General features: G+C 46.7%; 2 protein-coding genes across 2 annotated transcripts; both read left to right on the forward strand.

Moving 5' to 3' along the window:
• The first annotated feature begins 1,431 nt into the window (after nucleotides 1–1,431).
• On the forward strand, nucleotides 1,432–14,567 carry pdcd4a (programmed cell death 4a). Its single transcript, XM_028978455.1, has 12 exons — nucleotides 1,432–1,667; nucleotides 1,776–1,870; nucleotides 6,634–6,936; nucleotides 7,409–7,506; nucleotides 8,481–8,594; nucleotides 9,023–9,244; nucleotides 9,416–9,513; nucleotides 10,499–10,613; nucleotides 11,979–12,086; nucleotides 12,328–12,438; nucleotides 12,522–12,661; nucleotides 12,897–14,567. The coding sequence occupies exons 2-12, from the start codon at nucleotides 1,825–1,827 to the stop codon at nucleotides 12,946–12,948; spliced, it is 1,407 nt and encodes a 468-aa protein (XP_028834288.1). The 5' UTR covers nucleotides 1,432–1,667; nucleotides 1,776–1,824; the 3' UTR covers nucleotides 12,949–14,567.
• Nucleotides 14,568–14,853: 286 nt separating this feature from the next.
• On the forward strand, nucleotides 14,854–23,470 carry mogs (mannosyl-oligosaccharide glucosidase). The gene is made up of 6 exons (XM_028977571.1): nucleotides 14,854–14,992; nucleotides 15,085–15,235; nucleotides 15,701–16,060; nucleotides 16,499–16,722; nucleotides 16,820–17,013; nucleotides 21,288–23,470. The coding sequence occupies exons 3-6, from the start codon at nucleotides 15,712–15,714 to the stop codon at nucleotides 23,050–23,052; spliced, it is 2,532 nt and encodes an 843-aa protein (XP_028833404.1). The 5' UTR covers nucleotides 14,854–14,992; nucleotides 15,085–15,235; nucleotides 15,701–15,711; the 3' UTR covers nucleotides 23,053–23,470.
• The last annotated feature ends 3,451 nt before the right edge of the window (nucleotides 23,471–26,921 follow it).

A 26,921-nucleotide genomic window follows, 5' to 3' on the forward strand; every position in this document is an offset into this window, starting at 1 on the left:
TGCGTGTGTGTGTGTGTGTGCATGCGTGTGTGTGTGTGTGTGTGTAGCTGCCACATCCTGCTGCAGCAGTTGTGTTCAAACCGCAACAACAGAGACGGTAGACACAAAGTCTAGAACTCAATTTGGGGTAAATGTATTCAGTGCAGTGATTGGGGCGTGAACGATTCCTTCTCCCTGTGTAGGATTTACAGCATTCGGTGTGTGTGTGTGTGTGTGTGTGTGTGTGAGAGAGAGAGAGAGAGAGAGAGAGAGACTGACCTTGAGGTCTGCAGGGACCCTCTTGCAGCTGTTCTGCAGTCTGAATTCCAGTGCTGTGGTTGATTATGGGGGCACCATGTGTCTCTGGCGCCATCGTGCGGTCTCAAATAGAACTGCAGAGGCTTACTGCACAACACATTACTTTTTTCCGTTTGCCAGCTCATGAACGCACTAAAATGCACCAGATTTAGCAGTTCTTTTTCATGTAAGATGTAAGCTATACTCTCTAGAACAACAAGCGAAAGCCTACACAGAGCCTACATATACCCAGAGGACCACAGAGCTGTGCAGTGATGTAACGCTCATTCTTTTTGTTCTAAATAAATGGAGGTGGATCCAGCACAGCCCACGCAGGCAACAGCAGGATGAGTTAAGAATAATCTCATAAACCACATCTGTGTGAAGAAATGCCCTTAATGACAACATTATGTTATCTTGACCTCTCTCTGGGTTAATCCAGAAGGCCATAAAACTGGCTGGGATATATAGGCTTAGTCTGCTTTTGGTGGCTAATTCCTTCCGGCAGCCCATTCAGTCTGGTGGTTTAATGGTCTTTCAATCTGGCAGGGGGAAATGTTAGATAAGTAAATACTTGAAAAGGAGTGTGCAGGTACTGACTGACTAAAAGCTCCCACCACATTTGCACACCAACCAGTGTGAGAGATTTTAACAGGCTTATGGTGCTTCATCTGCCAGCCCCGATCCGTGCATCCTGCTCAGCTGCATAACCAGGTTTTCTCAACCTGAACCTGGCCATTAATCCAATAAAGCCTTATGTCTTCTCACCAAGTGCACTTCAAAGTGGATTGGTGGGGTGGGATATTTGGAGGTTTCGGAACGAGGGGCTCCCCCTTTTAATCGGCATACGTCATGTATGAAGATAAATGTGTCTGCATGCGTAGCATTTAATTCATTAACGAAATCCGGTAGTGCTGATTAGAAAATCTGCAAACGGTATTTATGTCCAAGTACAGGCTGAAACTAGAACCGAGTTAAACGTGTTTTCTTCCACCTGGGCGAATGGAAGCTATATTTAAATGTACCTGGCATTTCATTGGCTTAGCGGAACGGAAACCCCACCCCCTTTGGCCACGCCCCCTCGCATCTCTCCCACGTGATTTTTGTCCAGACGTTCCAAAGTTAAAAACAGACTTTGTTTATTTTGCTGCATAGTCGCGAAACGTGCGCGCGCTGCGTAAGGTCTGCGTGACGTCTTTTTTTTTTTATTATTATAATTATTATTGCTATTGTTATTAATTTCCTTTCGCTGTAGCCTAAATAAGACAAGAAGAACAGCTCTTCTCCCCTCCTTTAATTTGCTGTTACCGCGTTGCAATTATCTGCAAGAGCCGAGCTGAGCTGCAAGCCCGTCTGCCGGAAAACAAACAAAATAAATAAAAAAAAAAGAGGTAAGATGTCCGCTCGGTGTCTCTTTTGCAAATGCATTCCGACAATAACGACGAGGACACTGCTACGGTGCGCCTGGTGAAGTTTGCTCTGGCTTGTTTTCGTGACAGGCCACGGGCTGAGGGGTGCGAGACGAGCAGCGAGCACGTTGCGGACGCAATGGCGACCGAGGTCGACACCTGGACCACCGGAGCGCAGAACGACGGTGAGACCCCACTCCCACGCCCCGCGTTTTTATTCTCCCCTTTCCCTCATGCGCCGCAGGCGCGGCCATTGTTGGGGGGCTCCGCTCCGCCATGTGCTCGGCGCGCCTGGAGAACTCGTGTCTCCTTCAAACTCCACGCCGCGCACGCTGAGATTCGGGGGGGGATTTTTACATTTTCTTTATTGCATTCTGTCACGTTTAGCATACGGTTCCGACCGTACAGTGCGCATATTTTCGACGTGCCACTGATCCATTTTGTGTTGTAGCATGATAATGTTGTTGTTGTTGTTGTTTTTTTGCGTACTACGCCCACTATTCTCGACCCACGACTACGCCCGAACAGGCGCACCCACCGGGCGGGCGTAGTAAGGCAGTAAGCGGGGTTTCGTGCGCAAACTCGACGCGGCGTCGGTGGTTGTTGCAGAACGCCGTGCGTACGGTGCGTTCCGTGGCGGCTCGTTCGTCTGCGCGTCGACTGCTCCGGTCTGGCAGGCCGCGCGTGACGTCACCGCGCTTCGTCCAATGGCGCGTCTTCACGTAACCTACAGCGTCCCCTCCCTCCTATACGCCAGGTTACGTAAGTGCGAGAAACGTGCTTTTTTTTTATTACGCCAGGCGCGCAATCTTTATTTTCGCCCCACCTACGCGCAGGCGCAGGAGCGCCCGAGATGCGGCGCCCAGGTGACCGCTGTGTTCGGGAGAACAATGCAATAACGTGGCAGTAAGCTCAGGCAGACATGTTCAACATACGGAGAAGTGAGATGAGATTTACTTCTCTTATCCAGCGTGGATTCGTGAAGGTGGAAGCAGGACAGTTATGATGCTGTGGGTGCGATTGTGCGTGCACGCTCGCTTCACGTTGCGGTCGATGCAGTGGCCCGCAGATGGCCAGTTATGAGTGAACTCCATTATTTAAAAAAAAAAAAAAAGACTGCCACTCTTGATTAAAGCCGTGACAGAGAAGCCGTTGTGTGGGCAGATGATCACAATATATCATGCCAAAGTTTTAACCCCACCCAATCATTCGTTACTCCCCCATCCTTAATGAGCTCACTTTCTGCACAGTTTCCGCAAGAAAAACAGCAGCTGCTCCAACTGAAATATCCATCACCGACTTATGATGATGATGCATAATACGCTTTGAAATGCAACCCCTCTCAGCGAAAAGCTGTTGACATGGTGCATCGTTCAAATAATTTACATTTACCTGGAGCTCAGTGTCGATCTGCGTGTCATGTTATGATAGTTGGACCTCTGGACCAACACACCCATTGTGTTTACTGTTGGCCTTTCCTTGACACATTGTTCTGCTGTGAAGGAGCAGGCCAGGTTTTTTTTTTTTTTTTTTCCTCCCTGCTCAGGTTTCCTAGTGTAGCCGTCGCACGTAGGAAGTGTCACTCCTGCCGTGTCCTGTCAGATGTACGGCATGCATTCAGTGGGTCAGAGTTTCAAACAACAACAGATATGGGGGCCAAACTCAGAATATTCTGTCTCATAAATAAGATGCAAACGTACGGCCCTATGAAATCCATCAAGTTCTGTTCCAAATTCATTTTTCCATTGGATTCCCTGTTTAACATAAAAGATTTATTTACCTAAAAACTGGCTAATTATACAGTGGATGGGGGGGAGGCAGGCAATGTATAAGGGGGAAAAAAATCACACTTAATAATTGTCATTGGACATGTCAATTCAACATTTACTGGTAAACAACAACAAAACAAAGGACCTAATTTTTCCACAACATCCCTCAATGCTTCTCATTTAAACTCGTAATCAGTGTTGTGTCAACGTTTAAGGTCATTTTGCATGAAAAAGACGCTTCTAGATCGAGCGGCTGGCGCTAGTTTGTTTCTCGTCTCTGTTTCTGATGCGAGTCTTTGACTGTGGTCGTCACATGTTCTTGTGGGTCCAGTCTATGTTCTCCGGTTTCATCAAAAAAATAAACTTTTGGGAATTGTTATGTTCTAAAATTAACACGAAGCCACTTTGGGGGACTTTTGTGCGCGTTACGTGCCTGCTACACTTAACACCGATCTTTAGCAGAGAACACAAGTGCACGTTTTTTTGGAATAGAATTTAATTCCCAGTCATCTAAAACCCCTGTTACCGTTTTTATTGAAATTAAATTAGAGCCATTTATTTGCTTCCCTTTATATGGACGATTTTATTTTTATATGGACTTTATATGGGGGCGGTAGAGGGTTGTTCATCGTTTTGGTAGAGCAGGAAGTGAGAAGCCTGGAGGCCTTCTGCTCATGTGGTTAAAATCAATGCAAGAGAAGAGGTTTTACTTAGAAGTGTGTGGTTGTGTGCGAGGACAAACACGCCCACACCCTCTGGCCTCTTTGCATGTGAGCAGTGAAGTGAGTTCCTCCTCAGTTCCACGCCGGAGATGTTTACATTCACGGCATTTCAGGCGTCCTTATCCAGAGTGACTAAAAGCAGTAGCAGTAGCACTTCTCCAAAGTGACACATTCCTCCACCATGAGGAAAGTCACCCTTGTGCTGCTTTCTAAGCAAACACACAGACCACCTTCCCACTTGAACCCTCACTGCCTGTTTCTGTCCAGCCCTGCACTCGCAACCGTTCTTTATAGAACCATGTTTGTGCATCGTTGCTCACACCCTTCCTTGCTCTCTTTCTCTCTCTGCATTTTGGTCCAGTGTAGTTAGTGGGCGAGAGTTCCAGGTCTGGACCTAGAGACCTACAGGCCAGGGCCTATGTCCCATTTGGGCGGTCTCCAGTCCCTCTGTCCATCATCGGCACCAGCGAAACCCTGTAATCTCTGGGGCGGCTGAATTGGGCGGTGTTGATTACAGCCCCGGGAACGGTCCGTGTGCAGGTGATGGTCACGTGACTTCTGGCAGGGCCCTGCACTGCCATATGTAGTCAGGAGCGCGTGGGAGGAATTACTGCCCAGTCAGTGCTCTTCGCCCACGTGGTGCTTCTTGTTTTGCCTCTTTTAGTCGCTCGTGATTATGTTCGTCTTTTAAAGACGACTAGTTAACAATGAAAAACATACATTTGTTTGTGTTGATCGAGGACATGTGACTGGTGAGTGAGTGAGTGAGTGGGTTGGCGTACTGATGTTACTGTGCTCCTGCGGACAGACCTCAAAGAGGAACAATGCAGCTCTGAACCACATTAAGTACAAAAATGCCGAATGTGCTTACAGTGAGAAGTTCACTGGTAGGACGTGGATTTTGTGTGTGTGTGTGTGTGTTTATTCATTTGTTGGCTTTACAACCTCCTGGCCCTGTTAAAGTCGTATCGCTGCGCTGGATATGGCAACGGACCTTGATATTGCATAAACAGCCACCCGAGCTTCCAACTGTACAGCATGTTGCCCGTACACGCACGGCTGTTTTCCGGAAAGAGCATGCGCGCGCGCACACACACACACACACACACACGATCTGTAACAGCAAGCGAGTAGCACCAGTCCCAAGTTGACTCATGTAAACACGTTCCGCGGTTATCATGGAGGCGCAAGGTCGTCCGTTCGGCTGTGTAACGGACAACAGGACAATTCACCCCGATAATCGGGGATCGCGCTGTGCTTTTGTAGGCCTGATAAAACTATCTCTAGGCGGTTAAGCTTAAAAGGGTGGGATCCAGCCGGGGGAAGGTGGGTGTGTTTTTCACTTCTCGCATGGGGACTCTAGTCAGCGCAGACGTGTTTGTCACGTTGCATATGAAAGTACTGAAAGAATGTCACACAGGACAGTTTGGATTTGCAGAGGTTTCCTGGTTGCGTAATTAAAATGGTTTAAAACTGTTATAAGTCGTTTTTATTGTTCCTTTCCTTGTCTTCAGCACAACAGGCTGTTTATTATTAGTTTATTACAGGCTGAGCCAGCTCTATAATATAATGTTCTTTGTGGCGCGAGTAAAAATATTTTCTTAATTAGCACTTTTAACTAATTCAGTCAGTTTCTTAACAGCTGTAGAATACCTGGGATTTTATATTTTTGGGGAAGTTGTAATATATCTCTTCCCTTTTTTCTCCCAGCCATTATGCAGTCAGGCTTGGGTTGTTTTTTTTAATGATATTTACACATTTTTTTGATTGTCTTTAACGTGTCGAGTGTGCTGCTTTTCACACCTGTTCATATCCTGTTTTACAAGCTTTTATTTGTTTATGTCTGCTTATGTAAGGTGGATATAAATGCCAAATTTTGGGGGTGTAGAAAATGAGACGACAATAAATCATTTCAAAATGTTCGCACCTTTAAAGCCTGTACAGTTTAACTAAAATACAAAAAAATAAAAAGCTAGTGTGCACATCCTTAAACGAACACTTTGTTGAAGCGCCATTTGATTAGAATTTACATTCACTCTCATTATTTTACATAATCAAAACCTGGGATTTCTTGGGGGGTGTGGACGCTCTAAATCCACTGCGTTCACTGACTCCAGCAGTATCTACAGTGACACCTGGTGACTAGAGAAGTTTATTGCATGGAAAGTCCAGAGAACTTCTCTAGAATCCAACTTTGCATTTTGGGGGAAAGTTTAAAAAAGTTTTTTTGAGTCATGGGGGAGTTTAGAAACTTTGAGGTCAGTTTAAATGTTATGTTCGGTGTTCACAAACCCCCTAATGGTTATTTCCACCATTGAACATGTACACAACTGATATTGGGCACGAATGCTACATGCATTTGACTTATTTTTTTCAAAGATACACTTTTTAAACATAATCTTAGTCATTATGGGTATAGCAAATGATCAAACTGTCCTCTCTCTTCCTATCCCTCAGGCGTGTTCTCTCTCCAGGATCAGCTTGGCGGAGAAGGTGGTTCCTACGGTGCTGAGGATGAGCTGAACGAGGCGGAGGTGAATGGCAATTGGACACCGCAGGAGAAGGCTCTGCACGAGGCACGGCTGAAAGCCAAGGCCAAGCGGCGCCTGCGCAAGTCCTCGTCCCGAGACTCAACCCGGGAGTCCCTCTCCGAGCCCAGCTCCATCGAACCGGGCACTGATCCACACAGTCCCAAGGGCAAGATCAACACCAATGACCGAAAATCCCGAACTGGAAAAGGCCGTGGCCTTCCTAAAAAAGGTCTGCAAGGCTGACGCCCGAAAATGAAAGATGTTCAGTTAAAATATAATTAAAATCCACTCAAAAGTGAACAGTCCTCATTCCTGCCAGTCATGCAGTGTTGCCACATACCTCTGTTTCAGTCCACAATCATCCTAAAATGTGGCAAAGGCACTGCTAAAACTGTCATAACCATTCAACTGCCACAACCATGTAATATATACGTAAATAAGAATTGTTTCTCAGTACTTTTCTTGCCTAGCATTTTTTCCAGACATTAGCCCAATCTGGCAACACTGAGCACAACGTTCTGCATTCCAATTCATTTTATATGCTTGTAATACCACTTAATCACAAACAGGATCTCTATTATAGATTGTTAGTGCACTATTTTCACAATTCTGATGGGTCTACCTCCTACTGCTACTGCTTCACACTAAGTGTTTAGTCTGGTCATAGCCTTTGTTGTAAGTAAACTGTCCCTGATTTTTAGGTGGTGCTGGTGGCAAAGGGGTGTGGGGCGCAGCCGGCATGGTGTACGAGATGGAGGAACCAGATGCCAAGGACCCAAACTACGACGAGTCTTCACAGGTGGGGACAGGGGTGACTGCTGTAGATCTAACCTCTGACCCTGACAGAGCTCCATTGCTGTGTTCTTTGTCCCAGTGTCTGTCTGAGAAGAGGCAACAAAGAGAGCCATTTTAATGGACCCCTGTGTGAAAGCTTTACCGGGCGTCCATCCGGTTATTAGGAGGTTTGTTTGTTGGTTGTGGCCGATTGATAACTATGTGACAGGATGTTCATCGTAATCCTTTTGTGACTCCAGGACCTTTTATATTGCAGGGTCATTCACTATGAGCAGTATTTAGTGCACATCTGAAACGACTTTGCTATGCTGAATCAGAATTTGTGCACATTTCTGGGTGGTTGAGCACAAGCATTGTGTTAACCTCGCTTTGGTGACTTGATGAAAGAGGAAAGGAAAATGGGGAAGTACGTCGAGGGGGTGGATAAGTGCCGAACCCTTGCTTGTCTTCAGTCGTCTTTTCCTTTTTTAAAGGAGGTGTTAACAATAGAGCAGGATATGGGGAAAGTACACACACACACACACACTCACTCACTCACTCACTATCTTATTTGCTCTGCAGGCTCTGCAGTGGATCCTTGAAACCAGTTTACCGCTACTTTACACCACTCTGACATTACTCACCTGGCCTTAGCATTTCTGCACTTTCTGCCTATGTGATTCACTGTGCTACAGTATTAAGAATTGCCATAGGAAATTCAGCCAACGCTGATTTTGTTTAAAAAATAAATACACACATATTGTACATTTTTAATGAATTTTTTGGACATTCACTGTAACACATAGGGGGAAAAACTGCATTGGGTCACATCAACATGGCAGTGGAAATGCAGCATCTGAAACCATGAGACTCTTTCCATGGCTGTAGCTTCATGTAGCTCTATGGGGGGTTGGTTTGTAAACAGAGTAAACAGTTCTAGGCAGAACAATTCTGAATCCCGTGTCCTTTGAAATGATGTATTTTTTTTTGTTTTTATAGGGAGACACAATATATGCCACAGTAGTGCCAGAACTGGAAGAGGGTGAGCTGGAGAAGACAGTCAACCCCATAGTGCAGGAGTACTTTGAACATGGAGACACCAAAGAAGTGGAGGTGAGGACTGGTCAGGACTAACGTTTTTTTTCCTTTGTGCCTGGATTCCGTACAATGGCATGTTTAACTGTCAGAACTAACTTGTCATTATGCTGAATTAGGTTTAATCTGTAAAAAGAGGCACTCCTAGTCCGATCTTGTTTATGCAAAATACACACGTATAATGTTGCTAAAGAAAAATCTACAAAAAGTTTTACAGTTTATGCATTTCCAACATGTATGTCTGCTGAACTGAATACATTTAATCATCCATCACTACTAGTATTCCATTCAACTCTGGATCAAAGTTATGTTGCAAAGTTGCAAAAGACTCTTTAATCCGTATTAGTATTTTGGAGAAGCCTTCCTGGTCACCCTCATCAGTGGCGACAAGCACCAGACTTTACGCTTCTCTGCGTTGACGCTCACGTTCTTCTGATCCTACTCAGATGCTGCTCAAGGAGTTGAATCTGGGACCCCACAGGTATGAGTTCTCCTCCCTGGCCGTTTCTCTGGCACTGGAGGGCAAAGCCAGCCACCGGGAGCTCACCTCCCGCCTGCTCTCCGACCTTTCCGGCAAGATGCTGTCAGGAAACGAAATGGAGCGCGCCTTCGACAAAATCCTCAAGGAGCTGCCCGACCTCATTCTGGACACTCCTGAAGCTCCACAGGTCAGAGCGAATCCAGATTTAAAATGGTTTGTTATATGAAATTACAGGGTCCCTTGCTTCCTACATGCCCCCACACTGTCAATGACCTTAGTTTTTACATGGTTTACACTGACTAGCTTCTTTTGGCTAAAGGGGGAGTGACTCTGAGAACTGATGTATGTCCTCCAATAGATGCTGGGCCAGTTTATGGCAAGAGCCATTGCAGACCATGTACTACCAATGAGCTTCTTCAACCGCTACAAAGGCAAGGTCGACTGTGACTATGCCAGGTGAGGGTTTTTTTTTTTTTTTTTTTTTTTTTTTTTTATTATTATCTAATTAATTTAATTCCCTTAGCGAAACAAGGTCAGGATCAATACCTATACGTCACAGAATCAGCCTGTCTTTATACTAAAGTCCACGCAGCGGTTAAAGTCTTGCTGTTTTGAACAACCCTGGAGTTGTTGGCCATCTACCAAACTCAAGTGCTGCCAAGCCATCACTTAAGGAGCCCTGATAAGAGCGCTGCGCCAGTGTTTACTCGCCTCTGCAGCAGCACAGCGGACCCCTGCTGCAGAGCTTCAGACCACTGAGCTCTGGCCGATCTTGGACTGATTGCAGCCACATGCTGGGAAAGGGTCCAGTTTGCGTTCACCTCCTGGAGCCTGAAATCAGATACATGTTTGAAATATATATTTAAGTAGCTCTTGTTTTTTTTGTTTTTTTTCCTTCATGCTTGGCAAACATCACCATTTTGCCATAAACACTGTGTAACCGTTTCATTCCTCACGTTGTATGTAATACTAGTTCAATACCGGACTTTGCAGAATGAAAATAACATGAGCAGAGAGAATAAACCTTTGAATAATTGTGTGTAGGTATTTCGAAGGTTAAAAGCATAGTGTAGAATTTGTCTGTGTGAAATGGCACCATGCAAATAGAAATGGGATGAAGTGAAACTGGGACTAATGGTAATACGGTGATGAGCAGTACAGAAGTTGTACAGAAGTACTGTATGAACATAGGGCTTCGGATCCTGGTGGCTGATGTGTAGACGCCCTTTATCTTGCATGAGGGACTGCACTGTCTTCCTACTAGTGTACACTAGTAGTAGCTGCTTTGGTGCAGCGTTCTCTGATACAGGAAATGATCTCATTGAATATTTCAAGTCAATGCTTAACTTTTGTATGTATGTATGTATGTGTGTGTGTGTGTGTGTGTGTGTGTGTGTGTGTGTGTGTGTGTGTGTGTGTGTGTGTGTGTGTGTGTCTTCAGAGCGGCATTGGACAGGGCATCTGTTCTCCTCTCCATGAAGAAGGAAATTGTGCGACTAGATAATGTTTGGGGAGTTGGAGGGGGACAGAGGCCTGTCAAGCACCTCATCAAAGAGGTAAGGAGTCTGGCCGTGGACAGAAACCCGACTATCCTGGAAATATGAACACTGCCGCTTTGGATGTAACAGGAGAAAAAATGATCTGAATGGGGAGGTTCTGCATTGTTTTGTCAGGCTTCCAGCACGATTGGCTGTTGTGTAATATAAACAGGAGTGAGGTGCATGCTGGGAGGGGAGTTGCTAGCTGCTCTTGTGCTAGCTGCATTTGTCAGCAGAATGCTGGCTTTTTCTTTTGTGCTGGGTTCGCTCACACTATGGCGTTGTGTGTCCAATGTGACTTTGGGTAAGCTGGGCTCGGCCATTCAAACAAGCTAGCGCTAGACTGAGCAGGCAACTCTGTTCAAATAAAAACGGAACACTGGAGTGTGTGTGTTGCCTTACGTTATGATGTACAGTCTGAGCCATTTAGACCTTGGAACGTTTTTGGGAACACCTTCAGAATACGAGACATACAGAAAGTGATTGTGATGCACAGCACAGAACATGGTGCACAAAATGAAATGTGTCTCCTCCATTTAACTCTTGGGCATTGGGCAGCCATGAAAGTCTCCCGGGGAGGAGTGTGTGGGGACTGTACATTGTTGAAGTTTGGGTGGGGCGGGATTTGGGTGGGGTGGGATTTGAGGAGTCCACCACTGGTGGCTAGGCCACCACTGCCCAGTATGCCCAGTATAAAAAATGAGCTTTTGCCCAGTAATGTAATATTATTAGTAATTTCGGTAATTCTGACATTTCACGGACCTCCTCGTATAGCAGACATGGTGATGTGATCATTTACGTCCACCTCAGCATCTGCTTGTGTTATAATAAGAGTAAGAATGTTGAACATCATCTTACTTTAATACAATTCATTTGTTATGTAGCATGTTATTTTACTGAAGCCAGGACCACCATGATGAACACTATAATGGACCAGCGATAGGTTAAAAGCTTTTATGAAATTTTGGAGAACAATTAAGGGCATGCCATGTAGTGGAATTTGTGTGTTTTCATTATTAAAGACAGAGAGCTGCAACTCTTCATTCCACAAGGGATTCTGTGTGTGTGTGTGTGTGTGTGTGTGTGTGTGTGTGTGTGTGTGTGTGTGTGTGTGTGTACGCATGTGATGAATCCTTTGATGCTTGTGAGACTGTTCCATTAGCACTATGTGAGTTTCTCACAAGACAGAACTGTGTGCTTCAGAACGTATGAAGGAACTGACTTGGTGTAATGGTGGAACAAATAACGATTATAATAAGACTGCAATAAGCTAACCGACCTCCACACCTCCATGTTCTAAAACCTTCTAATAAGTTGAATTTAAGATCTGTTTCGTGACCGTTTTGCAGCTGCTTGGTACCTCATGGCATAACTGTGTTGCAGATGAACCTGCTGCTGAAGGAATACCTGGTTTCAGGAGATGTCTCTGAGGCTGAGCACTGTCTCAGAGACCTGGAGGTTCCCCACTTCCACCACGAGCTTGTTTACGAGGTGTGTATCTTTTTATATTTATCAGTAACTATCAGTTTGAAACACGGTTATGATTGGTAAAAAAAAGGGGTGAAATTTACAGATGGTTAGTTCACAGCCTGGTTACATAAGTAGACAGTTTTTTTGTGGCAGAAGAATGGCAGTGCTGCCGCTCTGTGGTGAAAATAGGTATTGCACATAGCGCCTTTGAGTGAGATTTTTATATGTGCATTTTCTCTCAATGTGTGTTGGACCTCGGCAGGCCATTGTCATGGTGCTTGAGTCCAAAGGAGACAAGGCCATTCAAATGATGGTGAATCTTCTTAAGGTTTTTTGGCAAACGGGTCTCATCACCCTGGACCAGATGAATCGCGTGAGTGCCCGCCTGATGTATTACTACATTCCATTTCTGTACACCACGGAACCTGAGGGAATGTTGCCGTGTTTGTTACACAGGGCTTCCAACGTGTGTATGATGAGCTCCCAGAAATAAACTTGGACGTGCCGCACGCTCACTCCATAATGGAGTCATTTGTGGATGTCTGCTTCCAGGAGTCTGTCATCACCAAACAGTTGAGAGACGCTTGTCCATCCAGGTTGGTCCCTTACTGGCCAACAGAAAAAACTTTGAATAATGACCTTGATCGTTTGAATTTTAATAATAGATGTATATTTCATTTATCAATTGTTTTACCACATGATTTATGAAAGACCATGTTTACGTTGTGTTTGCAATGTAAGGATCCAATTCTAAGTGTTTTTGGTTGAGACATTTATTCTTTGTCAAACTTATTTTGCTGCTTTATTTATCTATTTATTTATTTATTATAGGGGACGCAAACGTTTTGTGAGTGAAGGTGATGGGGGAATGATCAAAAGCTAGAATGGAGGCGGCGCTTCTTTGGCATTCCCCTTGCCCTCGTCCAGAGGCCAGAAGCTGGGCAGAGTCCCCTGCTCAGCCCTGGCCTTTCGTCATCACCCACCCACACACTCCCACAGCAACCACACCACCGTCAGCAGCTGAAGGAAGACCTGGCGTTGCTTCTCTCCTGTCATTACTACTTCACTTTTTCTAGGGTTTTGGATTTTTGTAAGGTTTTGTAAGGATTTATTTCCTCCCTTTTTTGAGGGCTTGTGGCATGTCCCATCTTAGTTTCCAGTGTGCTTACGGTGGTGTGTTGAGTAGATCTGGGAGTAGGTGAGAGGAGGTGAGGGTGTTTGGGAAGGATGAATGATTATGTTGCTTGGTTATGGTGTTCTTTGTGATTTTTTTTTTAATCCCCTTTTTTCTCCTTAGCATGTACAATGCTCAAAAATACAGAAAAGAATGGGTGGGGGGTAGAGAAAAAGGGTTTTGATGCTTGCTTTATTCCTCTGCTTCTTCACCTTGGAATGATCGTGGTTTTCAACCAGCTCCTCCTCATTGATTTTGGCATGTAAGGCATTTCTGACCTGGCTGCAAACAGTCCAGCTTAACCTCAGAGTACCTTGTGGGTGTATGAACATTCCATAAAAAATACTGGACGACACCTATTGGCTGAAAAACTTTTTTTTTTTTTTTTTTTTTCCCCCAAAGGTGCCAAGTGAAATGAGCCCACCACTCTCATGTGTCCTTTCACAGTGTGTGGCTTGGACGGGTAGGTTGGCTGGCTGCTTTTAATGGGAATGAACAATGTTCAAGTGGTTGTTCATTCACGTCAGCTTGTTTACAGTATACTAATTCACCCGCCACAGCCTATGCTTCCTGTAGCGAAATGCAGCCTGTTGTGCGATTTCACGATTGGTCATTTCCCCCGGGGGGTTTGCGGGGAAGTTGAGCCGTGTAGGCGACTGACGTCATCCTCAGCAGGTAGCCAGCTGTGGCACGTCCTGTACTTCACTGTTCAACCCCTCTATGGGCATGCGCTCGTCTTCTGGCTATTTACTAAGGTTGCCACGTCGTGCGTGTGTGCCGTCCTAAGAGTACCAAGAGTGCGCACATTCACACCTTTTGAGGGGTTGAACTGTGCCACGTTGGCGGATTCTACCCGTCATAACACCCGGGCCCTGAGGGGCATAGAAGGCATTTTCTTACAACCTCTTTCTGTAAGTAACCTGCAAGGAATGCAAATCAAGGAGGAACAGACTGTCGCACTGTGCATCAAATCTGTGGCTGTGCATTCATTTTTCTTGAACAGCTTTTGGTAAATGAGTGCACTGATGATCATGATAATTTGTGAAGTCACTCTGTACTCTTTACTACCTGAGTCATGATGTTCCATGAGTCCCAGGTGAAGTCTTACTGTCCATCTGTTTTTGCCATGTGATGCAAGTGCATCTTGAATCGTAACCAAAAAGTGTTTCTTTTTGTACATAAGGCCCTTCTTTGTGTTTCTGGAAAACTTTTTATTTCTTTTCCTCCTCCAAAGCAAAGCATTATTTTTGAAGAGCACTTACTGTTACAGATTCCCCTGCATTACACTTGGACACTGTAATTATTTCAATAAAAGTTCGTTTGCTGTAGAAATGCATGCAATTGGTGTTTTTTTTTTCACCTTCCCTGATAACATATTTGAAATGCAATTTTTCTTTTTTGAAAACCTGGGGGAAAAAATACATGCTGAACATGACGTGATTGTCACTGTGAAACACTACAGCACAGGACCTGGTGACGCAACGTAACGTGTCCTCTGCATGGGGACCTCAGTAGTTCTGGATTTGAACCCGCAACCTTCCTGACAGGTCAGAGGTCGTGTGTGTGTGTGTGTGTGTGTGTGTGTGTGTGCGCGCGCGCGTGTGCATCTACATCATCGAACGAATCGGATCAACGTGATCGAGGGAAACGCTTCAGTAAACCGACGTGTCTCGTATTGTCCATTTTAAAAACGAATCGGGTTGATCGGCAAGTCGCTTGACACGTTTGTTTTGGTGACTGGTGCTGAAACAGGGTGAGTAGGGATTTAAAAAACAGATATATACGTAAAGGTCGCGTTCGCAGAGTTAAGTGCCGGAAGAACCGAACTGTCCCCGCATTGCGCAGTTCTCGGCGGACCAGTCGTGTTGGACCGGCGTCTCCCCCGCTCCCGTCGCCCAGGCTCGACTGTCGGGTCTGGATGCTGACGACACGCCGACGGCGACCAGGAAGCAGCAGGAGTGAAAATGTGCAGCTGAGAACCGACTTCAGCCTGCAGGTATATTCGAACCAAAATAAGATTATTATTATTTTTTTAATATTTTCTAAGAAAGAAAGAAGTGGTTGTATTTCTACTCATTTTCCCGTCCCGTTCGCCTAAAAGTCATTCATTCGTTAGCCTCTCGGCGAAGGTAGATGGCTAGCAGGCTAACTAGCGCTGCGCCGTGACAGGAAACCCGCCAAGCGCTCTTCACTGACCCGGTCCCCGGTCCTCGGTCCCCGGTCCTCCCCCCCACGGTTTCTTACTCCCACGTTCCACGCGACAGTCAGTACGCCGTGACCGTGTCGTGCCCGGTCACCAGGCAGGCCGTGGCGTTTTTTTAGGATTAGATTCGTTCCGCAGGGGCTGCCGACATCACGGGTGACTCCGGTTCGTGTCCAGAGGTTCCGGCCTCCAGGGTTTCATGTGCCGATCTCGCGTCTCAAGGTGTGTGTTTTTGTGTGTTTTTGTCCCCAATGGTAGTTTAGGGAAGGATGGGCCGGCAGAGGAAAAGAGTTTTGGCGGGCGATGGAGTTGCCCACCCCAGGAAGGACGAGAAACTGCCAGCCCCGCACCGCAAGGAGAAGAAGAAGAAAGCGGACCTTGGCAAGGTCTTCATCAACATCTCCATTGGCCTGTGCATCTTGAGCCTCATCTGGTTCTTCTACGCCCTCTACATGCGCTCGTCCCTGGCTAAAAGGGTCATCACGCCACACCCTGCTCCACGCGCGCTGGATGCCAACAGCTCCAGCGCGCAGGTGTCTCCCGAGAGGTTTTGGGGCTCCTACCGGCCTCAGGTGTACTTTGGGATGAAAACCAGAAGCCCGAGATCAGTGGTCACAGGTACATCCTCAGATGATATGGCAACTACATTCTTCCCATAATTCATTTCCCCCCCCCTATTCCTTGAGGAACGAGCGAGAGAAGTGCCACACCCATTATTAGGTTTTTAACTTCTACACGGTCCTTATTTAATTTTAAAAGTTTTGGAGGGTCTCCACCAACATCGTTCACCAACCATAAATACTTCTGGACAAGATGGCGGCCCGTAAACAGAGGGTTGCCGGTTCGAATTCCGATCCGCTGAGGTGCCACTGAGCACTGTGCCCACACACTGCTCCCCGGGTGCCTGTCATGGCTGCCCACTGCTCACCAAGGGTGATGGTTAAAATTTTGTTGTGTCACCGTGTGCTGTGCTGCAGTGTTTCACAATGACAATCACTTCACTTTCACTTTTCTTCTGGTGGCTCATACGTAAACACTCACTGTCTCCCCCCGCAGGCCTGATGTGGTTGCGGCAGTTTTCCGGCATGGACGTGAATCTGAGGCACACCTGTGAGCAGGGCGACCACCTTCAAAGCTACGGTTGGCAGATGCACGATGCCCTCTCCTTCGGCGTCCAGGAGATCCGTGACACGGACTTCACCCTCACCACTGAGTTTGTGAAGAGACTTGGTGGGGAACATGGCGGAGACTGGACCTGGAGGATTACCGGCAAACAGCATGTAAGGACCCATCTGAAACCTGCCTCTCAAGGAAGCAGTGGGGACATATCTGTATGTGTATATCATTTTACCGTGTGACTGTGTCTGATCCTTTCAGAGCTCTGCTCCCCATGCACCGGTCATATCACTGATGTTCTATGTGGCAACAGACACACAAGGCACCCTTCAGGCCCATGTGGAGGACAAGAACCGCATGAGCACAGTCACAGGTTCTTCAGAGGAGCTGGGGAACTTCAAGATCACCTTTGGCAAACCCACTGCTGGGGAGACCGCCAGTGCTAAATATGCCAGGTATGCAGTGTTGGGAAGGTTATTTTTAAAATGTATTCCGTTACAGATTACAGAATACATGCCCCAAAATGTGGTTTGTAACGTGTTCCGTTAAGTTACACAATGTGAGTAACGTATTCTGAATACTTTGGATTACTTAATATATTGTCATGCTTTTTACAACTACATGAATGTAGCAATCAGAGATAATAAAAAGCCCTGTTTTTCCTTAACCATTTATTTATTTATAAAGCTGAAAAGTGGAAGAGTATTATACAAACATAAAATATGCTATTGAAAAGTATTTACTGTTATGGTCACCAACATATTCCATCACTTAGTTAAAATAAAAAGTAGCCTTGCACAAGGAAAAAAACAACATTTTCAATGACCCTCTTCCTGATTAGGACGAAAAAGGTAAAAAAAAAAACTTTTTTTTAAAGAACTTACTTCCAGATGTTTCTTTAGGTTGGATGTGGAGTCTTTTGACGCTGAGAGCAGCTTGGTTGCTGGCAAACAGAGTTTGCATTGCATGGCCAGATTTTCCCATCCCTTTTTTCTTTAAATGTGAAGTGGTGTCGGAATTTCCAAGTAAAGTTTAAAGTGAAGTGATTGTCACATGTGATACACAGCAGCACAGCACACGGTGCACACAGGGAAATTTGTCCTCTGCATTTAACCCATCACCCTGAGTGAGCAGTGGGCAGCCATGACAAGCGCCTGGGGAGCAGTGTGTGGGGACGGTGCTTTGCTCAGTGGCACCTTGGCGGATCAGGATTCAAACAGACAACCTTTTGATTTCGGGGCCGCTTCCTTAACCGCTAGGCCACCACTGCCCCGTAAGAAATGCATTCATTTACATTTACATTTATGGCATTTGGCAGACGCCCTTATCCAGAGCGACTTACAACGTGCTTAAGTTACCATCGATGAAGAGATCAATTCCGGTTCGCTAGGACCCCAACTATGAATACATCTATTTTATTCACTCTGTTGTAGATTCTGTACACAAAGTTCGACAACAAGAAAATTACAATTTAATCTAAATATTCTTTAAAGAGGAAGGTCTTGAGCTGTCGTTTGAAGGTGCTCAGTGACTGAGCTGTTCTGACCTCAAGGGGAAGTTCATTCCACCCCGAGGGGCCAAGACAGAGAAGAGTCTAGATGAGTGTCTTCCTTTTACCTTCAGAGATGGAGGGACCAGGCGAGCAGTACTGGAGGCTCGGAGTAAACGAGGTGCAGTGTGAGGTGTAATAAGGGCTGTGAGGTAGGATGGTGCTACTCCATGTTTGGCTTTGTAGGCCAGCATCAGTATTTTGAATCTGATGCGTGCAGCTACTGGGAGCCAGTGGAGGGAGCGTAGCAGAGGGGTGGTGTGGGAGAATTTGGGAAGGTTGAAGATTAGTCGTGCTGCTGCATTTTGTATTAGTAGTAGAGGTCGGATGGTACATAGTGGTAGACCAGCTAGAAGGGAGTTACAGTAATCCAGTCGTGAGATTACTAAGGACTGAACCAGTAGTTGGATGGCCTGGGTTGACAGATAAGGGCGGATTCGTCTGATATTGTAGAGAAGGAATCTACATGAGCGGGAAAGGTTGCTGATGTGAGTCGAGAAGGAGAGTTGGTTATCTATTGTTACGCCAAGGTTGCGGGCTGTTGCAGAAGGAGAGAGCTGCGAGTTGTCTAGGTAAATAGCAAGATCCTGATGTGGTGAAGAATCTGCTGGAATGAATATTAGTCCAGTTTTGGTTGGATTGAGTTGGAGGTGATGAGATGTTGGTTAGACATGCAGAGATTTTGGAAGCAGCATGTAGATCAAAGGGAGGAAAGGAGAAGAGGAGTTGTGTGTCGTCAGCATAGCAGTGGTAGGATAATCCATGTGAGGAAATTACCTCACCAAGTGATCTCGTGTAGAGGGAGAAAAGGAGAGGACCTAGCACCGAGCCTTGAGGGACACCAGTGGAGAGTCTACGTGAGGTAGAGGTGGATCCTTTCCAAGTTACTTGGTAAGATCACTCATCAAGGTAGGAAGCAAACCACTGCCATGCTGAGCCCCGAATTCCAAGCCTCTTCAGGATTGACAAGAGAGTCTTGTGGTTAACGGTGTCAAATGCAGCAGATAGGTCGAGGAGAATAAGAACTGATGACAGTTTTGCCAATCTGGCTGCATGTAGCTGCTCGGTAACCGCCAAAAGGGCAGTCTCGGTGGAATGAGCTGTTCTGAAGCCAGACTTCAGGATCCAGGAGGTTGTTCTGTGATAGCTGGTTGTAGACACAGCGCTCAAGGATTTTGGATAGAAATGAGAGGAGGGAAACTGGTCTGTAATTGTTAATGTCTGTAGGATCAGCAGTGGGTTTCTTTAGGTTTGGAAGAACCCTGGCTGTTTTAAAGGCGGATGGTATGTGGCCAGATGAGATTGAGCTGTTTATGATATAAGAAATGAAAGGGATGAGGTCAGGGGATATAGTTTGAAACATTGCAGAAGGTATTGGATCTAGTGGACAGGTGGTTGGGTTGCCTGTGGATATAATCTGAATGATTTCATCAGATGTGAGCTTAGAAAATTGATTGAGTAGTTGTCGAATTTTCAGAAGGAAGAGTAGGATTAGTGGTGGAGAATGTCTCACAGATTTTTTCAATCTTCCCTGTGAAGAAGTTGGCAAAATCATCAGCTGTTAAGGAAGTTGGGGCAGGGGGAGTCGGAGGGTTGAGTAGGGATAAGAAGAGGTTGTGGAGTTTTTGAGGGTTGTGGGCAGAGGCTTCTAGTTTATCTTTGTAGAAAGCAGTTTTAGCAGCAGTGAGGTTAGTGGAAAATTTGCGCAGAAGATTCTGGTAATACAGTAGGTCTGAGTCAAGTTGAGATTTCTTGTATGTTCTCTCCGCTGCTCGAAGAACTCTTCGATTGCTACGCAATGTATCGGAGAGCCAGGACGCAGGGGGAGAAGTCCTTTTGGGTTTAGTTGATAGAGGACAGAGTTGATCAATGGAAAGGGAAAGTGAGGTGATGAGTTAGTAGCGGTCTCTAGTGGTAAGGAGAAGAATGAGTCAGAGGTTGGGAGATGTGAAAGAATGCAGGAAGATACAGATGAAGGTGAGACAGTGTGAAGGTTGTGTCTAATGAAGGATGGATGGGGGACAGTTGTGGATCCTGTAGGTACAGTGAGTGTAAAGGTCAGGAAGTGGTGGTCAGAGATGTGAAGGGGAGTGGAAGAAAGGTCAGATGTTGGAGAAGTGCATATGGACTGAGTATTGGTGCCATTTAAAGTGATTTGTACCATTATCGGAAATGCACAAATTTACATGGAACATTATATGGTAGCACCGACAAATCACTTTAAATGGCACCAATACTCAGTCCATATGCACTGTAAGAGTATAAAGATCATGGGTTAATAGTGAATTAAATCATATTTATTTACAATTTCAGGGGTAGCATGGATTTATGGGCACTGAAACAGAGCGCAAACTTGAGGGACTGCGCATGCACAGATCTGCTGGGTAGCATAACTCGCTAGGTAGCATTTTCGACAGAACACCTCCGCACAGCGTGGAATTATCAAAATTAGAGAGGAGATAGAGAGGGGATAGCCTAATATATAAAACTCGCTGTGTAATCAATTTATTAAAAAAGTAACTGTATTCTGATTATCACTCATTTAAACGGTAACTGTAACGAAATACAGTTACTCATATTTTGTATTCTAAATACGTAACACCGTTACATGTATTCCATTACTCCCCAACACTGCAGGTATGACAATTGTAAAAGAAGTGGCCATTGATTTCATATTAGTCATGATGTATGAAGTGAACACGTGGAAATTTTGTCATTAAAATGCCAAAAAAAAAAACTTAGTTTCAATTATATGAACTCATTCAGAGAACATGCATGTGTGATGCTGGAAATCGAAACATCACAATTTTCTGTTTTATTTTGAAAAATGCCCTTGCATAAATGTAATGTTACATCAGTAGTATTGTGTGAAGGTCTAATAAAGAGATTAAGAACTTGAAGAACGCCACCTAATATAATTAGTTTCATTAAGACACTAAAGACAACTAAATCTAGAGAGTATTAGTATGACATTGTTGTGTTTTGAGTACTGTACTGCATATCTGCATTTTTACAGCTTAAAAAGCCTTTAGGAGGCCAGTCTGTGCAGAACGTCTGGGAACCTGAGATACAGCAGATATGGTGTTTGATGAGTGAGGATGACATGAAGTCAGAGCAATTCAAGAACATTGGCGCATGCTTCTAATCAGATTTTAACTCTGTAATGTGTCTTCTCTTCAGCTACAATTTCCTGCAAACAGTGACTCAAGGGCTGGAAAAGCTGACAGACATTGTGAAGAACAGCCTGAGCATGAGATTCGTCTTCAGTCCGCCATCGGGTGAGAAGAGGCCCTACGTAGCCGTAGACACTTTGAAGCCGCCGAATCACCAGCAGAAGCCTCTCGACACAAGGAAGGAAAGTGACTTCGTGGTTCACCAAGTAACTGTGCAGACACCTTTCCAGATTGAGGTCCTGTTTGAGTCTGGAAGCTTCCGTGACCGGCCCAACCAGCTTGTGGGCTCTGTGATGACCGAGGAGCTGGAGAAGCGAAAGGTAGCGTTTGATCAGAAGTTCGAAAAGATCTTTGGTCTTCATCAGAAAGGCTTTAGTCCGGCCCAGGTGAAATTCAGCAAAGGGGCTCTAAGCAACATGCTCGGTGGTCTCGGCTATTTCTACGGCCAGTCTGTGGTCCAATCTCCTTTCAACGAGTATCCATTGCTGTACCCCGAAGGGGCACTCTTCACTGCTGTTCCATCCCGTTCCTTTTTTCCCAGAGGCTTTCTCTGGGATGAGGGATTCCACCAGGTCCTTCTGAGCAAGTGGGATACGCAGGTCACTCAAGAGACCATCGCACACTGGTTTGACCTTATTAACATCGAGGGCTGGATCCCCCGCGAACAGATCCTGGGCGACGAGGCTCGGAGCAAAGTCCCTGCCGAATTTGTAATTCAGCACAACGAGAACGCCAACCCCCCCACCTTCTTCCTGCCTCTTCAGGAGCTGGTGGAAAGGTTGGACACGCAGCCGGACTCGCGTCTTTCTCAGAGTACATTAGCCTTTCTGCAAAGGCTCTACCCACGACTCCAGACGTGGTTTGAGTGGTACAATACCACCCAGGCGGGACCCCTTCCTAACTCCTACCGCTGGAGAGGCAGGGACAAGGACACCAACCTCTTCCTCAATCCCAAAACACTGACATCAGGACTCGATGACTATCCACGGGCGTCCCACCCCTCGGCAGACGAGCGACACGTGGACCTGCACTGCTGGATGGCTCTGGCGTCAGGCGTCATGGCCAACGTGGCCCGGCTGCTTGGAGAACCCCACGAAGGGTTCGAGCGCACCCACCGCATCCTCAGCAACAACGACCTGCTCTCCGAACTGCACTGGTCTGAGCAGCTTCATGCCTTCAGCGACTACGGCAACCACACCCAAGCGGTGTCTCTGCAGCAGGAGAAGGTGTACGTCCCACCTGGCCAGCCTCGGAATCAGTTCCCCGTCGCCCGCCTGGTGCGCGCGGTGCGCCGCGCGCCCAAGCTCCAGTATGTCAACGCGCTGGGCTACGTTAGCCTCTTCCCGTTCTTGCTGCGCATTTTGACCCCCGACTCCCCGAGACTGGAGCACGTCCTGAGGGACATGAGAGACCCCGACCGACTGTGGACGCCTTACGGCCTGCGCTCGCTCTCCCACGCCGACCCGCTCTACATGAAGCACAACACCGAGCACGACCCGCCCTACTGGCGCGGCGCCGTGTGGATCAACATGAACTACCTGGCCGTCAGGGCCCTGCACTACTACGGCAACGCCGAGGGGCCATATCAGGAACGGGCAGCCGCCATTTACCAGGAGCTCAGGACTAACATCATCAATAACGTTTACAGACAGTACGTGGATACGGGTTATATATGGGAACAGTACAACGACGGCACGGGCCGGGGCCAAGGGAGCCACCCATTCACTGGCTGGTCCGCCTTAACGGTTCTGATGATGGCTGAACAGTACTGACGGCCGTCTCACCAAGACGGATGCATTAATGGTGCCATCGACATGATTGTGTCTCATCAAACGTGTAATTTTCATGACTTCTACTGTCGTTTTCCAAAAAGAACAACGTTTGTTAAGATGTTTCTTTTATTTGTTCTTTTTGCTTTTTGTTGTGAATACAATTCTGACTCAGTCATGTGTCCTAACAACCATAGTTACGTTGTGGGTCCCTTTTGATAACATTGTCATCGGTTCATTTTATTCACCCCATTCAAGACGTTGGTAACCTGGTCATCACCGTCTGACTCCGGAGTGATAGATAATTGTAGCATCAGATTGCATTTCGAGCCGACAAATGCTGTCTGTGACACAAATGAAACAGCAATTCCTTTAATGCCGACTTCAGAGAACTTAATAAATAAAAATGCCCTGACCAAGACCCGCTTGTTTGAATCCGTTTTATGATGTAAAGTGCGAACGCGATGGAAGGCGGCAGAATGTCGTGATTCTGTGTACAGGGCGGGGCGGTTGGGGGACGACGACTCGTGGACACTTCCTCTGTGCTGTGTCCTGTGTTTGTTTTGTATCTGTGTGAATGCCCGAGTCTGCGCCTTGTTCAAGGCTTCGTCATGTCGCATGTTCCGACTGAAGGACGGCTTGCGTCAATGAGCCAGAGACGCATTGTTTCTGCTGTGGCTTGTTACCATGGCAAAGGCTTGTTGTGATAGGCCCTGACACTAAATTGGCGAAGAAGGACCAGGTAGACGAGCATCCCTTTCCGTCGCTCACCTCTATAAGGTCCCAGCTATAGGATCAGCGGCCCCAGTTAGCGCCCAGGGAGCTTTGGCGGCGTGCAGCTGTGTTTTGCAGCCCTGGGAGCACAGCATCGGGTTTTTTTTTTTTTTTTTTTAATCCTTTCATGTGATCCGGTGTGAATAGATGTGTGGTTCAAGGCAGTGCTCAGTGCAGGAAGGTTACAGCACTATAAATAGGCCTGTGCCCAGGAAGCCGAGCTGCTGCAGTCCTCTAGCACAAAACGCTGCAACTGCGCAAGGCGGCGAGGATGGAGAAAAAGAAAAAACCCCGAAAGCTCAGTGTTTATACAAGTCTGCGGTTAAAAACCCGAGTAATGGTGTTCACGCCGCCACCGAAAATATTGCACCCCGGGCACTACGCTTGCATGCAGTTTTCTGCATGCCGTGCATGCTATTTATGTTGTTGCCAGTGATGGGAAGTAATCCGGAGAAAGCTGATCCACACTCTGATCGCTTGGGTTGAAAGAGGGGCGTGGATGCCTTGGGACATCCAAGAAACAGCGTTTGACAATGAGATCTGTGGTATGTGATGTGGGTTCAAGGAAATTTGTGTACCTCCATTTCACTCTCGCCCGCGCTCTCGCACGTTATTCATCCTGCTTTCACACGTAGGGAAATAAAGAGTCCACCTCCCCTTAAAGGGACATCTGTCGGACGCATTTTTTCTTAAGGCTGTCGTAGTAATGGCGCTGATTTGTGTGACTAAAGGGCTCCGTGTGCAAAACGGCTGCCCCGTACCCCTCGCTCACAGCCCTCTCTTTCCAAGGACCCCCATTCAGGAGTGAAATGGGATAATAGCCAATACAGCATTAGTGAGAACTAATGCACACACGTAAACAGATGACTCAGAACGGAGCCATTTGCGCATTGATGAGGGCCGGGGTCTGCGTGTGCGTCTCCTCCGGTCAGAGGTAATGGGGGACGTCTGTGAGTCACAGAGTCAAGTTTCTATTTGCCCTCTAATGGGGCAAATCAGCCATTTAAAAGCCCCAGGTTTCCAAACTAAAGGGAAGTGTGTGTGTGTGTGTAGTGGGAGGGGTGTAATTGCTTGCCTTTGATGCTAGGTGGAGCTGTTTTTTCAAACTTAAAAAAATAAAATATAAAAAATAGAGTTTAATCTATATCAATTTCAATAACTGAAAGTCTAATGTTGTTTTAGGAGCAGCTACTCAACGATTTAATGTCTGATGTAATCAAACAGGAGCGTTCGCTCTCCCTTGGTTGACTAATGCTCTGCAGTGATATCACATCCTGACGCTGTGGATGCAGCTTGTCTCATGAAGCCCCCTGGTCAGCCCCCCCCCCCCCCCCCCCCCCCCCCCCCCCCCCCCCCCATCATATATTGTACGCTAAGCTTTCTTTTGAAAAAATCATAAAATGAAAACCCACGAGCGTTTTGCTGCGTTCAGTAAACACTCGTTTGCTCGTGAGAGAATGAGATCTGTCGGTGATGCAAGCGTTACCGTGACGCTGGTAGGCCCAGCCTCTGGTTGTGCTGCTTACTGACGCTTGTTGCGCCTCCCCGGGGACCCAGCCTGAGAGACGTGATCCACGTAAGAGCGCCCGCCGTCCAACACATTTGACCGTCGGCAAATCACATTTGCATTTACGCCATTCATCAGACTCCCTTGTCCTCAGGACTAAGTTTCTTGCTCAGGGACACAATGTGCGGGACCTGTGACGTTGAGGCGAGTGTGTTACCCACTAATCTACTACAACGGCAAATCCCACCACTTTCTCTTCTCCGCTATCGCTCTCACCTCCCATCCGTTAAACGCTCGCTGCCCTCTTCTCAGCCTTTCCTCGACCTCGGGCCGACTGGGAGGGGAGCCTGTGGCCGCGTGGTGACCCGTGCCCCCGGGCGACTCTCTTTCCTTTCTGCACTCTGCCTTGCCAGTGCTGCCCTGTGTGCGTTATGTTATGTAAGTGCCGGGATCGCTATAAATAGGCTCACCCGGGATCTTTTGTCTTTACCTGCTCACTCTTAGCCCAACAGTTTTATTTCTGGAGAGCCTGTGGAAGCAGTGCCATACCGAGCGCCCGTTACCATAGTTACTTCTGCTAAGCGCCGACTGAGGCTCTGCATTCTTAGTCTATTTCCTTGATGGAGAATACATTTTTTTTTTTTTTTTTTTAAAAGCTGTGATATGTTTTTATTTGAATAGGTCTGTTTCTTTTTCGATGGCTTCACACTAAAGGGTCTCTTTATGATTGAATTACCTTGCTGAAATGGCCAGTTCTTACAAGCTGCACGTCTCCGGTGTAGTTTGACGAGAGACTTGCATAGAGGACACAGTGACAGCCAAGTAGAATTCATGATATTTCGTGATTTATAAGATATATGCACCATGCCTTTGGGGGCTTGAATCTATTGCACTCACTGACAGTTTGAATTTGCTGATGCGCAGTAATCGCTTCTTGTTGACCATTGATTCTCACCTCAAGGCAGAGTTGGTGTCCCATATGCACATTACATTTTAAATAGCCCCTCCCTCCCTAAAGACCTCATTGGCCAAAAGGCCGTGACGGTGTTTTACTGCCATCTCATATATTGCCTAGATTGCTTCAGAAGGTGCAGATACCGGATGTGGAACTCAGCCAGGTTCTGGCCCTTGGTGGAGTGGACCGGGGTTTTTCAGCAGGGGCCGAACAGCACTGGTGTAGGGGGGAGTGGGAGCGGATGGGCGGACGGGGAACCGCTGGAACACCTCGCAGTCACGATCAGGAAGAGCGGCGCTGCTCTAATCTCCAGGATGGGCGTCCGGGGACGGTGGTGGGCGAGCCGGGTGTATTTTTGGAGCGCAAGGAAAACCTGCTGTTCTGTGAGTGGGGCACAGCGCTGTAGCGGGCTTCCCTAACCCCACTCCCACACTTTGAAAGAAGGGAGAGAGAGAGCAACATGCAGCTCCTTCAAAGGCACCACACTTCCGTTCCTTTTTCCTCAACGCGCGGCTGCTGGTATATAACCGATGCATTGAATAAAAAGACTGATGGAGAGAAGAAGGAAAAAAAAAAAAAAATCTTGGCAGGCGAGGCGAGCGTCTTATATTTATAGCGAGTCGTGTTTCCGGCAGA

This window comes from Denticeps clupeoides, chromosome 4 (assembly GCF_900700375.1).
Source record: "Denticeps clupeoides chromosome 4, fDenClu1.1, whole genome shotgun sequence".
NCBI lineage: Eukaryota > Metazoa > Chordata > Actinopteri > Clupeiformes > Denticipitidae > Denticeps > Denticeps clupeoides.

Excerpts from the sequence above, each read along its gene's own strand:
- pdcd4a (XM_028978455.1), top strand. The coding sequence starts at position 1,825 with ATGGCGACCGAGGTCGACACCTGGACCACCGGAGCGCAGAACGACG. Across the intron at positions 6,937-7,408 it reads CCGTGGCCTTCCTAAAAAAG|GTGGTGCTGGTGGCAAAGGG; the intron begins GTCTGCAAGGCT and ends CCTGATTTTTAG. Across the intron at positions 7,507-8,480 it reads ACTACGACGAGTCTTCACAG|GGAGACACAATATATGCCAC; the intron begins GTGGGGACAGGG and ends TTGTTTTTATAG.
- mogs (XM_028977571.1), top strand. The coding sequence starts at position 15,712 with ATGGGCCGGCAGAGGAAAAGAGTTTTGGCGGGCGATGGAGTTGCCCAC. Across the intron at positions 16,723-16,819 it reads GGATTACCGGCAAACAGCAT|AGCTCTGCTCCCCATGCACC; the intron begins GTAAGGACCCAT and ends TGATCCTTTCAG. Across the intron at positions 17,014-21,287 it reads GCCAGTGCTAAATATGCCAG|CTACAATTTCCTGCAAACAG; the intron begins GTATGCAGTGTT and ends TCTTCTCTTCAG.